Below are 13,903 nucleotides of genomic sequence, written 5' to 3' on the forward strand. Positions count from 1 at the left end.
AGATATGGTTAAAAGTGATGTGTCCAAAACCTACCCCCAGGTTGAAGGTAGCATCTATTTACCTACTAGAAGCAGCCAGAAGCCACTGAGGGAGCAAAGAGTCAAAGACTATACTCAGAGGCTGGTTGAAAAGAATTCAAATTCAAAGACCTAAGCATGACAATAGAAATATAAAATTTATTTAAGGAGTAGTTATTCTTGAAAAAGAAGGGGAAGAGAAAAGCTATTGAAAATCTTTTAGAAAAAGATAGAGTATGATAACAACAAAAAATAATAGCCCCAGAAACAACCTTCATAGTTGTTAGTGACAACGCCATTAAGTTGAGGCTGAGAAGTGCCAGAAAAATGTCCTTTTTTTCTTGTTAAAAATATAGCCTGCTATTATGTGTAATACATGTTCACATTTGAAGGCAACTGATGGTCAATAACTTTCAAAATGAAGATCAAGCAAGCACAAAACAACAAATTACCTGGGTAACTGCCTCCTTCCAGGGCATCATAACTGTTGGGCATTGGAGAAGCACTGCTTGTGGTAGAAGAGCTGTCAACACCTAAAAGGAAAACCAAAATATCTACTAGGTTTAAAATGACAAAGTATCTTAAAGCAGCCTTTGGCAATTTTGAAAAAGATGTTTTTGCGGAACTAGGAAAATTCCTGATTCTAGTAAAAAAGTAAAATGATTGATGTCTAGAGACATTTTAAAAACCAATGAATTTCTGTTAAGAATAGAAGATGAGACTGGAGAGAATATGAAGCTGATGAGTGGGATAAAATTCAGTTAAACATGTAAAGCATCTTAGAGAAGAACAGATATTAAACTATTCAAAGTGGTCAAACACATAAAAACTTTAGGTTGATATAAATGTTAATATAGTCACATCTTAAGGATTACATCTACCAAATATACTACTAAATATATTTTTATCAATATTAGGGTATTTTAAGGTAATTAAATTTTAATGACTTTTATTTGTATCATAGCACACTGTTTGAGACATTCATAAATGAGAAGTCTGTGGCTTAGGTTGCTATCTGGCATGCCACTAAGGTTTTCTGTGTCTCAGTTTACATATCTGCAGAATAGAGATTAAATAACACCTGCCACATTTAATAAGGTAATATAAATGAAAGGCATACTAATTCATGTAAGTGTTAGACTATAAGAATTTTTATCATGTGTGCTCATTCGAAACCTGTTAAGATGAGAGTTCAGTGGCAATTTATGATAAAATCTGGTCACAGGTCACATGAATAGAACAAGCAATATACTTCTTCCATTCATTCAACAAATATTTTGAGACCTACAATTATCCTAAATACATATGCTAGAGTATATTATGATGAATAAAACCAAAAATCTGCATGATCCCTCTATTATGTTACAGATCTTGCTTTGTTTCACAGTAAGACAAAATTCTGTGCTACAGAGGTTATCCCTTGCTTTTAATACCAGTATTATAAATGGGGTTTAAACTACATTTAGGTTAATTTTCAACTGTGATAGGAAAGGAACAGGTATGCATAATTATCTTTCATTGAATACTTTTAGATGAACATGAGAATCAGGTATACTGACTCAGGGCATAACAGCTAATGTTTTTTGTGTAGGAACATTTTCTTATCAGCAAAGAACATGATTTGGAGGCAAAGACTGCAGTTACATCAACTCCATCATTTACTTGCTATATAACTTTGTGGTTCTTTTCTCCTAAGACTAAGTGACGGTAACTTGCTATATAACTCTTCTGCAAAATGCTAACGATTTTTTAAATGTCCTATATGTGGTTTTTTATGTTCTTATAAGGTCTAAATGAGACAGTGGATATGAAGACACCCATAAACTAAGTAATAGGTAGAAGACACTAATATTTACAAAGTGCCTTCTTCGTGATAAGTAGAACAATTTTGCACATATATTTTTCCTCTTAATAAAGAATGGAAAGTAATGCCCTTTCCTTTTTGTTCCTTTTATTTGTGAATTTTAAACTAAAGCAGAATGCTGATATATCAGGTCAAAACTCTCCAAATATTCATCAACAGATGAATGAACAAAATATGGTATATCTATAAAATGGGATATTATTTAGCCATAAAAATGAAGTATGGATACATGCTACAATGTGAAAGAAACCTGAAAATTTGCTTAAGTGAAATAAATCAAACAGAAAAGACCATATATATTATCATATGTATATATCATATATACATCATATATGTTATAATATATAATATATATATTATATAATTCTATTTATATGAAAGATCCAGGCTGAGGGGAGGGGAAAATGGGGAGTGACTGAGTAGTAGGATTTTCTTGTGGGATGATGAAAATGTCTAGTACTTCACAAAATTAGATAGAGCTAAATAGAAGTGGGAACTGCACAACACTGTACATGTACTAAATGCCACTGAATTATACAATTTAAAACAGTTAATTTTATGTTATGTATATTTTTCCTTAATAAAACTAAACAATTTACCATGACATTTCAATGGGGAAATAATATTCTTTTCAGCAAATAGTGCTGGAACAACTAGACATATCCACATGCAGAAGAACAAAGCTAGACCCCTTCCTTGCACCACAACTAACTCAAAATGGATCATAGACATAAAATGTAAGTGCTAAAACTATAAAACTCTTAGAATACAGGAGTAAATCTTCATGACTACATGAAATTTTAGATATGACATCAAAGGTATAAGCAACAAAAGAAAAAAGATAATTTGGACTTCATAAAAATTAAGAACTTTTGTGCTCTAAAGGTTACCGTATCATCAAGAAGTAAAAAGACAACCCACAGAATGACAATATGTGCAAATCATATATCTGATAAGGGGTTAATATCCAGAATATGTAACAAACTCTTACAACTCAATAAAACAACAAATAACCAAATTTAAAATGGGCAAAAGATTTGAACAGATATTTATCCAATGAAGATAAACAAATGACCAATAAACACATGAAAAGATGTTCAACATCATAATCCCATTAGGAAAATGAAAATCAAAACAATGAGATACCATTTCACATCCACTAGGATGGTTATAACCAATCGAATGAGGATTCCAGTTTTTCCACATCTTTGCCAAAACTTATTACCAAAGATGTGAAGAAATTAGAATCCTCATTGGATTGTAAAATGGTGCAGTTACTTTGGAAAACAGTTTGGCAGTTTCTCGAAAGTTAAATACAGAGTTCTGACCCAGCAATTCTACTCAAGAGAAATGAAAACATAAACCCACACAAAAACTTGTCGACAAATGTTCACAGGAGGAGTATTCATAACAGCCAAAAAGCAGAAACAACCCAAATGTCCATCAACTCATGAATGGATAAATAAAATGTGATACATTCACATATGGAATATTTTTTGGCAACAAAAAATAATAAAGTACTGACATATGCCATAACGTGGATGAACCTTGAAAACATTACGTTAAAAGAAAGATGCAAGTAACAACCACATATTATATGATCTCTACATAGAAAATGTTCAAAACAGACAAATCTATAGAGACAGAGGATTAATGGTTGCCTAGAGCTGTGTGTGGTTGTGCGGGAGGGTAGAATGCTAAAACATGAAGTTTCTATTTTGGGGTGAAGAAAATGTTCTGGAATTACATAGTAGTGATGGTTGCTACTTTGTGAATATGCTAAAAACTGCAGAACAGCACAACTTAAATAGGTGAATTTTATGGCATGTGAATTGTTTCTCAAAACTGCTATTAAAAATATCATGAGCATTCTAAGAAAAACTTTTAAACGTATATATCAAGAAATAACTACTCTTGAAAAAAAATAAAGTCCAAAGATAAAAGATGACTTATATATCAACTTATTCCAAAGAACATACTACTACTCAATTAAGATGTTTAGTTTCTTTCATGTCAAATCAACTGTTAATATTTTAAAGATTGTTCATTTTAATAATGCTATAAGTTTTAAAGTACTAATTTTTTTATTCTATTTTGTTTCCTGAATAGTTTGAAATCTGCTAGTTTACTTTAAATTCACTTTCAGGAGGAAAAATAACTGCAAATCTCTATTTTTGAACCTGTCAAAATATCAAAGCAATGATAATTGTTATAAACCCAAATAAATCAGTAAGCTAAACAGACTCATGATATTTTGCTATTTAGATTAATGCATTCTAATTAATGCATTAATTAGAGGTCATGCCATTACTGGCAAATAAATCAAAAAGGTATTTTTATAAAACAGTACCTTATTGAAAACTTATGTGCTAACATTCTGAACATGCTTAAAAACAACCTTCACTAATTTCCCCACCATCTTAGTGAATAAGGTCTAAATGCCTTCACACTGTCATAAAACAAACTTCAAAATGTGGCTTCTACTTGTCCTTTCCACCTGCATCTCTCACTTGTCCCTTTACCATCCTCCCTTTTACCTTATTTTGCAGCTACACCAAACCTCTGACTCTTGACCCAATACTGTATTTTTTTCTTCTGTTTATGCATTATGCATGTTGGTCTGTTAGCCATAATTTCCTTTCTTCACATGGCAAATTACTACTCATCCTTCAAATTTCAAATCCTTTGTCAAACTTTCCCTGTATGCCCACAGAAAATCATTTCTTCTCCTAAGTAGGAGCACATTCTCAACCCTGAAATAATACACTTCTCTTTTCTCTCTCTCTCTTTTTTTTTTTTAGACAGAGTCTCACTCTTGTCACTCAGGCTGGAGTGCAGTGGCATGATCTCAGCTCACTGCAACCTCTGTCTCCTGGGTTCAAGTGATTCTCCTGCCTCAGCCTCCAAAGCAGCTGGGATTACAGACGCTAGCCACCACACCGGCCTAATCTTTGTATTTTTAGTAGATATGGGGTTTTGCTATGTTAGCCAGGCTGGTCTCAAACTCCTGACCTCAGGTGATCCGCCCATCTCAGCCTTCCAAAGTGCTGGGATTACAGGCATGAGCCACCGCACCCACTTACACTTTTCAAGTTGTACTGTAATCATATGGTATCTGTTTCCCTATCATATTATAAGTATTTGATGGCCAGAGCTATGCTAATATATTGATCTTTGGAATCCTGATACCAAGCAAAATACTGCTTTTAGCATACAAGCTGGTTTCCACTGAATCAATAACTTTGGTACTTGTCCCATGCTTAATCCTTGGATAGCATCGATTTGCCTCAGTCACTTCACACTACAATGACTGAAAATAGGTATTCTGAGATCAAATGGGGGTCAAGTATGAAATGCAGCACTTGGAAATAATTTTCTCTCATTCTTTTACTGGCTCTATGTTACAGCTTGAAAGAAGAAAAAAGGAAAGAGAAAAAGAAAGGGAGCTGAAATCTAAAGAAGTAACTAGGAGAACAGACCAGAAGAATAGCTCAGAATCCTTGAAGCTAGGGAAGAGTATCAGAAAGCAATTAAGCCTTTAAAAAAAGGCTTAAGCTGTTTTCTGTCTCTAAAAGACAAGCAATATGGGTCAACAAAGGCAATATACTTACTAGTATTGCTAAACTTGAAATTAGCCAGATAATTTGAGATTTCCTCAATAACATGCACAAAACATGAAAAGGCTATAACTCAAACTCCATGTCCACTCCCTACCAGTTAAGGGAAAATGGACACCTGACATCTGTGAGCTGCTCCTCATTAGTAACAACAGATTTCATAATAACACCTACTCCACAGAGCTACTATTACAACTTAACAGATATCACAGGTATAACAGATATTAGCAAGAGACTCAGGAAATGTTCTTCGTGTTCTCTCTTCCCTCTATCTCCAAACAGCGCTACAGAGGGGGAAAAAACAAAACAAGACAGACACCTCCTGATAGATTTTCCAATTGTTTTTTTTCCTCAGCTTTCAGCCAAACTTTCCTTAACACTTAACACTGCTAACCCAATAACTTCTGATTCTCCAACCTGCTGGTTGATTTTTCATCACTGTTCAGTAAATTTTTTTCAAAGTTGGAGAACAATCCCACATAAACACACAAAAATCTCACAAATAAAGGGAATAAATGCCACTGAAATGCTTAGAGCACTCCAAGTCACTACTTTATTAGACACTTACATGTAATCCACACCAATTTCAGCCACTTTCTTTTTACCTCTGTACATATGAAAAAAATTATTGTAACTGGGCAAGGTTTAAAAAATAGAATTCCATTTAAAGCTAGACTTTCTTCCCATCCCACCACTGAGAATGTTTCTTTAATTTGCAACCAACGAAGATATTATTTTAAAAAACCATGAATAGACAACACCAAGATTATAGTAAAAATGTCAATAATATAGTCTTATTTTGTGGAGTAGAAAAAAACCCAGGAGTAAGACAACATGTAAGTTTAATACTGTAGTGACTACCGTCATGTGCCCTTTACTTCCCACCTACTCTGGCGGTTTATGTTCTCTCACTAGACAGGAAGACACCTTCTTTTTCATACTTTTCTGCAGAAAGACCTCAGTTTGAATCTCTACTCTGCCTACTGAGCAGCTGTGTGACCATAGACAAATGTTACTTAACATGTTCAGGCTGCAGTTAATTCATCTGTAAAACAGAGTTGATTATTTCTGCCTTGCAGAATTGTTGAGAAGAACAGACAATAACACAATCTCAATGCTGGTAATGACAGCTAATCTTTCTGAGTGTTTACCATTTGCCACACACTGTTCTAAGCTCTTTACAAACAATATCTTCAATCCTTAAAACAACTATATGTAATTGTTACTATCATTATCACAAAGCTAGAAAGTGACAAAGTCGGGATGTGAGTCTAGAAAAACTGACACAAAAACCGAGGGAGACATACTAGCTCTGTATTGCTATGACTGGCATTCAGTAAGTGCTAAAAATGTTAGGTATTATTAAAATCCAAATGCCATAAAAACTCAGGAATTTTAAATCTATAATACACTCAAGAAAAATAATAAACAAAGACATTAGAAAAAAGCCATAAATGCTAAATCTTTTTTTTTTTTTTTTTTTTGAGACAGAGTCTTGTTCTGCCACCCAGGCTGGAAAGGCAGTGGCGTGACCTTGGCTCACTGAAACCTCTGCCTCCCAGGTTCAAGCAATTCTCCTGCCTCAGCCTCCAGAGTAGCTGGGACTATGGGTGTGCGCCATCACACCCGGCTAATTTTTGTAAAATTTTTAGTAGAGATAGAGTTTCACCATGTTAGCCAGGCTGGTCTCAAAATCCTGACCCCAGGTGATCTGCCTGCCTCGGACTTCCAAAGTGCTGGGATTACAGGCGTGAGCCACTGCACCCAGCCACCAAATCTTTCTGATCTCTTTTTTTTTTTCTTTTTTGGAGAACAGAACATTTACATAGTCTCAAACAATCTCCCCACAAATTACTTATTAATTTTAACAGGGAAAAATAGTAACTTTATAGTGGAGAAACCTGGCAGATACCACCTTATTCAAATAATAAAAGTTAACCTCATCAATATGAGAGCAAATTGACATCATGTGCCTCAAATAGGATGCACTGAGGACACAACATTGCTTTAGTGGTAATCCTCTGAAAAATGCATGGTCTGAATCTAATCATGAGGAAACCTCAGATAAACCCACATTGGGGAACATTTTACAAAATAACTGGTCTGTACTCTTTGAAAATGTTAAGGCAAGGAAAGAGGCTAACGAACTGTTGGAGACTGAAGAACTCTAACATGACAACTAAATTCAATGCATGACCCAAATTGGATCCTGGACCATGAAAACAGCTTTATAGCTGATGTACTTAAGACAACTGATATTTGACAATGAACTGTGTTATCAGATATTATTGCATCAATGCCCAATTTCTTGATAACTGTATTTTGGTTATGTAAGACACTGACCTTATGATTAGGAAACATAAAGTATTAGGGGTAAAGTTCATGATGTCTCCAATTTACTTGCAAATGTATAGCAAAAATATGTTGATAGAGAATTATAAAGCAAATGTGGCAAAAATGGTTTATCTGGGTAAAGTGTACATGCGGGTTTCTTTTACACTTCTGTTTGAAATTTTGTTAAAATTTAAAATTACAAAAAATATTTCAGAAACATAGATGGGTACTTACATATTTAGAGTAAGAAAAACTATTTCCCACCTGCCACCCCCAATTTTTATCCCCTCCAGTCGCATATAACGATTTAAATATTTTTAAATGCACAGGAAATATAAATTTTTGGTTAAAATGATTGTTTGTAGAACAGATCTTCCCATTTAGAACAGGAGAATTATGGTCACATATAATAACTTGAAAGATCACTTATTGGTTCAGTCTTAAACTATAGGTTGAGCGTCGCTAACGTGAAAATCCAAAATCTTAAATGCTCCAAAATCCAAAATTTTATGAGGGCTGACATGTCACCACAAGTGGAAAATTCCACACCTGACCTCATATGGCAAGTCACAAGCAAAACTCTGTATCATGTACAAAATTATTAAAAATATTGTACAAGGCAGGGCACTGTGGCTCACGCCTGTAATCCCAGTACTTTGGGAGGCCGAGGCGGGCGGATCATGAGGTCAGGAGATCAAGACCACCCTGGCTAACACAGTGAAATCCCACCTCTACTAAAAACACAAAAAATTAGCCGGGCGTGGTGGCGGGCGCCTGTAGTCCCAGCTAAGGGAGGCTAAGGCAGGAGAATGGTGTGAACCCAGAAGGTGCAGCTTGCAGTGAGCCAAGATCGCTCCACTGCACTCTAGCCTGGGCAACAGAGCAAGACTCCATCTCAAAAAAAAAATATCTATCTATCTATCTATATATATATCTCTATACATATATCTCTATATATATAGAGATATATATATATATAGTACAAGCCTGGTGAGGTAGCTCATGCCTGTAATCCCAGCACTTTGGGAGGTTGAGGTGGGCGGATTCCCCGAGTGCAGGAGTTCAAGATCAGCTTGGGCAACATTGCAAAACCCCATCTCTACAAAAAATACAAACATGTATTTGTAACTGTGCAGGGTAGCCTGTAGTCCCAGCTATGTGAGAGTTGAGACAGGAGGACGGCTTGAGCCTGGGGGGCGGAGGTTGGCATGAGCCATGATTGTGCCACTGCACTCCAGCCTGGGTGACACAGTGAGATCCTGTCTCAAAAATAAAAAACAAAACAAAAAAATATATATAGTACAAAATTATCTTTAGTTTATGTGTATTGGTGTATATGAAACATAAATGAATTTAGTATTCAAACGTGAGTCCCATCCTCAAACTATCTCACTATGTATATGCAGCAAATATTCTGAAATCTGAAAAAATCTGAAATTTGAAACACTCTGGCCCCAAGCATTTCAGATAAGGGATATTCAACCTGTATTAGAATTAATGGAGGAACTGAACTGCTTAATTTTTAGCAGTGTTCTACCTATCAAAGGCAGAAAAAGATATTAAACAGTTTGCAACACATAACCATATGCACAACTTCTTCAACTAGCAAGATATGTACTACTTCATGAAGCAGGAAAATAACTACAAATTCTGGGCCTTCTAAATACATGACAAGAAAAGCCAAAAGGACCTCACTGAAACACTGCCCTATTTCTCTATCCCTATTATAAAATCCGCATGGCTTATTTTGATTAGACTAAAGTAGCATGCAAAGCAGAAAATGAAGCATTATTCCTAAAACAATGCTAGAGCAATCATCAGCCAAAAGCTTCAGTCAGTACTCATTATTTTGCATGTGACATGGCAGGAAATGCATTTCTGAAAGAAGACTGCACTCTACTATCATGAAAGAGGTATTCTGATTCTATTATTTACAATATGGCAAAGATGCCTAAAGGAGGAAAAACAAAACAAACACCTCATTTTATGTGACACATCTTCTATAATGCAAACCTCATAAGTTCATCATGCTAAATCTTCAAAGACTCTTTTTTAAAAGGCTAAGTAAGACTGTGGAAATAAAAAGAAAACTTGAGCAGGAAAAGATCAAGAACTGGTGTAAAGCTAAAGCAGACCTGCTTCCTCATCCTCCTCCTCCTCTTCCTCATCATCGGAAGTTGATGACAAGGGAGTTGGTGCGGAGCTAGCTTGGTTATTAACATATTCACCATACTGCATGCCTGTAAAGTGGAAAGCACAAACATAAGAGTCAAACCAACAGGAAAGATGAGAAATAAAAATTTGACATTGCATTAAAAGTGAGAAAGAACTCTGACATTCCAAAGAACATCCCAACATGCATATTAATATTAGCAAATTCATTATCAAAACTAGAACCATTAGAAAATCGCTGCAAAGCAGTTTAGTAAAAGCAGCTTTAATATGGACTGGCTTAAGTGTGAAAAGGTATCTATCATGTATTGTCCAATACAGTTAGTATTTAGGAAGCTGCAATAATATTCTCTGAAAAGTTTACTGAGCTCTACACATGTTTATCTTCTTTGACCTTATGGCCCTGTGGTATATTTCCTTTGGGATCGTGCATTTTTGGTGGGTAGTGATCATTTATAGTGAGCTGATTTTGCACAGCATACAAAACACATACTTGGTACCCCTTCCTTCTGCTAATGTTATCTTGATGGTAAACTCAGTTCCCATAACGGAAGAAGAATGACAGTTAAAGAAAAAAACTATATTCAGCATAGTTCTCTGCTAACAGTAGATACTCTGGGAGTGGGGGACAGGGGGGCTGGGGGACTTATTAACTGTGACCCTACAAGTGTGAGAATTACAGAAAACTGAATTTTCTGAGACATCCAGTCATGTCAGTGTCATCCTATTGCCTACATGTGAGTCTGAAGCAGATGAATAAGACTGGTCCTGTGTGAAATATACCAACAGAAGGCAGATTCTGTAGAAAAGGGCACAATAATCTGGTATTGGTAACTGTATACTACTTCCCTTTAAAAAATGTAATTGGGTATTTCTATTATTTGATCTGGTAGAATTGGGACTTTAAAAATTAACATCTATACAGTTTTTAAGAGGGAAAATAAAAATTATCTTAATTGAAAATGAAGGCCGGGCACAGTGGCTCATGCCTGTAATCCCAGCACTTTGGGAGGCCGAGGTGGGAGGATCACGAGGTTAAGAGATCGAGACCATCCTGGCCAACATGGTGAAACCCTGTCTCTACTAAAAATACAAAAATTAGCTGGGCATGGTGGCGCACGCCTGTAGTCCCAGCTACTTGGGAGGCTGAGGCAGGAGAATCGCCTCTGCCGGGAAGCAGAGGTTGCAGTGAGCAGAGATCGTGCCATTGCACTCCAGCCTGGTGACAGAGTGAGACTCCATCTCAGAAAAAGAAAAAGAAAAAAGAACATGAAAACACTTCTTAAATAAGAATAAACATCCTTGTATGGAAAATCTCATGGCTGTACTTTGAAAAAAAAGAAAAAAGAAAGCAAGAAACATAGTGGGGATTTTTAAGAACATTTCCTAATATTGGGGGTACAATGAAGCCCTGCCTCACCAAAATCACACGATAGTGCTTTAATGCTCTCTTTATTTTTTTTTTCAGGTGACTATCATACTTGATTAGCATGGATAAATAACTCATCTCTAGAGTAAAAAAAAAAAAAAAAAGAATAAAATTTGAGTTTAGAAGCAAAGGTTAAACTGTAGATGAATGAAGCTTTGATCTTTCAACAACGACTAAAAAAAGTCATGGAAAAATCTGCTAGCTTTGCTGAAACATCTTTTAATATCGGTAAAATAGCAGTATCCCAAATTCAAATCAATGTAAATAAAATAAAAATCAATAAAATCAATAAAATAAAAATCAATGTAAATAAAATAAAATAAATGTAAAATAGGTTCAGGTAATACAAGAAACAAACAAACTTAATACCAAAAACAAATTCAGAGTGGCACATTCTTCTGACAAAAAGCCCAATTAAAATGAAAATTTGAGCCAAGCACAATTGCTCATGTCTATAATCCAAGCACTTCGGGAGGCTCAGGCAGGAGTATCACTTGAAGCCAGGAGTTCAAGACCAGCCTGGGCAACACAGTGAGACCCCATCTCTGTAAAAAGTAAAAAAAAAATTAGCCAAGCATGGCGCCCTGCTCTAGGTTGGGTATAGCACATACAAACTACAACAAATGGGGAGCTACAGCCGGCAAGGGGTTGATAGCCAAGTCATCTATTCTAGGTTATGTGAATGCTTCCTGAAGTGCCTCTAATTCAGATTCTCTTTAAGAGCCAAAATCTATGTATGAGATACACAGATCAAATATATAAGGTGGTAAAATATGACATCCTTTCCCAGAGCTCAGCCTGAAACCCACTGTAGAAATGTATGTACATGAGTAGCTACCTCTACCACCACCACCACCACCGAATGGAGAAGGAATGTTATATCACAATTTATTCTATCTTAAACCAGAGCTTCCAAGGTATAAATCTACTAAACCAAGAAACATGAAACACTTTATAGAATCTAACATGACGCAGCACTCTTATTTAAAGGGCCCCAATATTTTCGAAAGGACATTTAGTTTAAATTACCAACCATTAAAGTACCCTCAGGCAAACCTTTCCAGGAGAACACATCCTTGGTGCTGCTTAATATTCCTCAGTGTTCCCTAGATACAGCTATACCAGGAATAAATCAAACTAATCTTAAGAGAACAAATCTCTTGTGGAGATTAGCTTTTTTAAATTCAGGAGTTCAGACTTTTGAGTAACTGCTCTCTTTCCTAAACTGGAAACTAGGTGTACACACTAGAAGACTTTTCAAGGGTCCCCACAAAAGAATGGTTTTAAGGAAATCAATTTTCAGATGTCGATTCCTGTAAGTACTCTCTTTCCTCAAACTTACCCACCTAAAAAAGTGCCCGTGTTAATGACAGCCTTTCTTTTATTTTACAAAGGAAACACATGACCTTAGTTTATCCTAATTCTTACTATGACACACTGCTGTAATGTATACAAGTCTCTTATTATACAGTACACAGTAGGAAATACTGAACAGAGAAGGAGCATGACATTGTGGATAAAGATGGGGACTCTGGGTTCAACTCCAGGTTCTATCACTTACTGCTGGTATGTTCTTGAGCAAGTTACTAACCTCTGTTCTTCACTTACATTATCTATAAAATAGGGTAATACTTCAAATGGTTGTGGTAAGGATTAAATCAGTTAATATATTTCAAATGCTTACAATGGTGCATGACACGTACTAAATACGAAATAAACGTGAGCTATATCACTAACTTTAAAAACATGTTTTGAGGTATATTCAATTAAAATTATTTTCAGCTGTTCTTTTTAGGGCACATCATTAGAAAAAAAGAACCCCCCACCAACCTGACTAGCAGACTCAGTCCTGCTATTTTATTTTATTAATTTTTATTTATTTTTTTAAGACAGTCTCACTCTGTCACCCAGGCTGGAGTGCAGTGGCACGATCTCAGCTCACTGCAACCTCTGCCTCCCCAGTTCAAGTGATTCTCCTGCCTCAGCCTCCCGAGTAGCTGGGATTACAGGTCTATGCCACCTCGCCCAGCTAATTTTTTAATATTTTAAGTAGAGACGGCGTTTCACCATGTTGGCCAGGCCGGTCTCGAAGTCCTGACCTCAAATGATCCACCCACCTTCGCCTCCCAAAGTGCTGGTATTACAAGCGTGAGCCACCATGCCCAGTTGTAATTATTTTAAAAACAAATGGAGTATTTTCTAGGACTACCAAGTGTTTTTAAGACATACTCACTAAAACTCAGATAAAAATTCTGTGATTTCAGAGTCAATGTGACATGTGCAATAAAATATTTTACAACCTTTTCATGATAAAATATAGTCAATTCTTAATTTTTATATTTTACAAAATATTTAACACTTTCTACATCTTTTTAACAAAAAAATATTTACCAACAAGTGAATCTGTTAGTACTTAGTAGTATATGCTTTGATATGTTTTGAGGACTGCTTTTGCCAATTAGGTCTTAT

General features: G+C 35.6%; 1 protein-coding gene across 7 annotated transcripts in view; it reads right to left on the reverse strand.

Moving 5' to 3' along the window:
- The window catches only part of SEC24B (SEC24 homolog B, COPII coat complex component), a 106,920-nt gene that overhangs the window by 49,230 nt on the left and 43,787 nt on the right, over positions 1–13,903 (reverse strand). For 4 of the 7 annotated variants that reach the window (XM_063637270.1, XM_055274899.2, XM_055274898.2 and 1 more), the window contains 2 exons: positions 9,969–10,073; positions 471–551 (listed from right to left, as the gene is read on the reverse strand). In XM_063637270.1, the coding sequence (XP_063493340.1) occupies positions 471–551; positions 9,969–10,073 (186 nt within the window). The remainder of the gene's footprint in view (positions 1–470; positions 552–9,968; positions 10,074–13,903) is intronic. The other 3 variants (XM_063637273.1, XM_063637272.1, XM_063637271.1) reach the window with 1 other exon arrangement.

This window comes from Symphalangus syndactylus, chromosome 4, assembly GCF_028878055.3.
Source record: "Symphalangus syndactylus isolate Jambi chromosome 4, NHGRI_mSymSyn1-v2.1_pri, whole genome shotgun sequence".
Lineage (NCBI taxonomy): Eukaryota > Metazoa > Chordata > Mammalia > Primates > Hylobatidae > Symphalangus > Symphalangus syndactylus.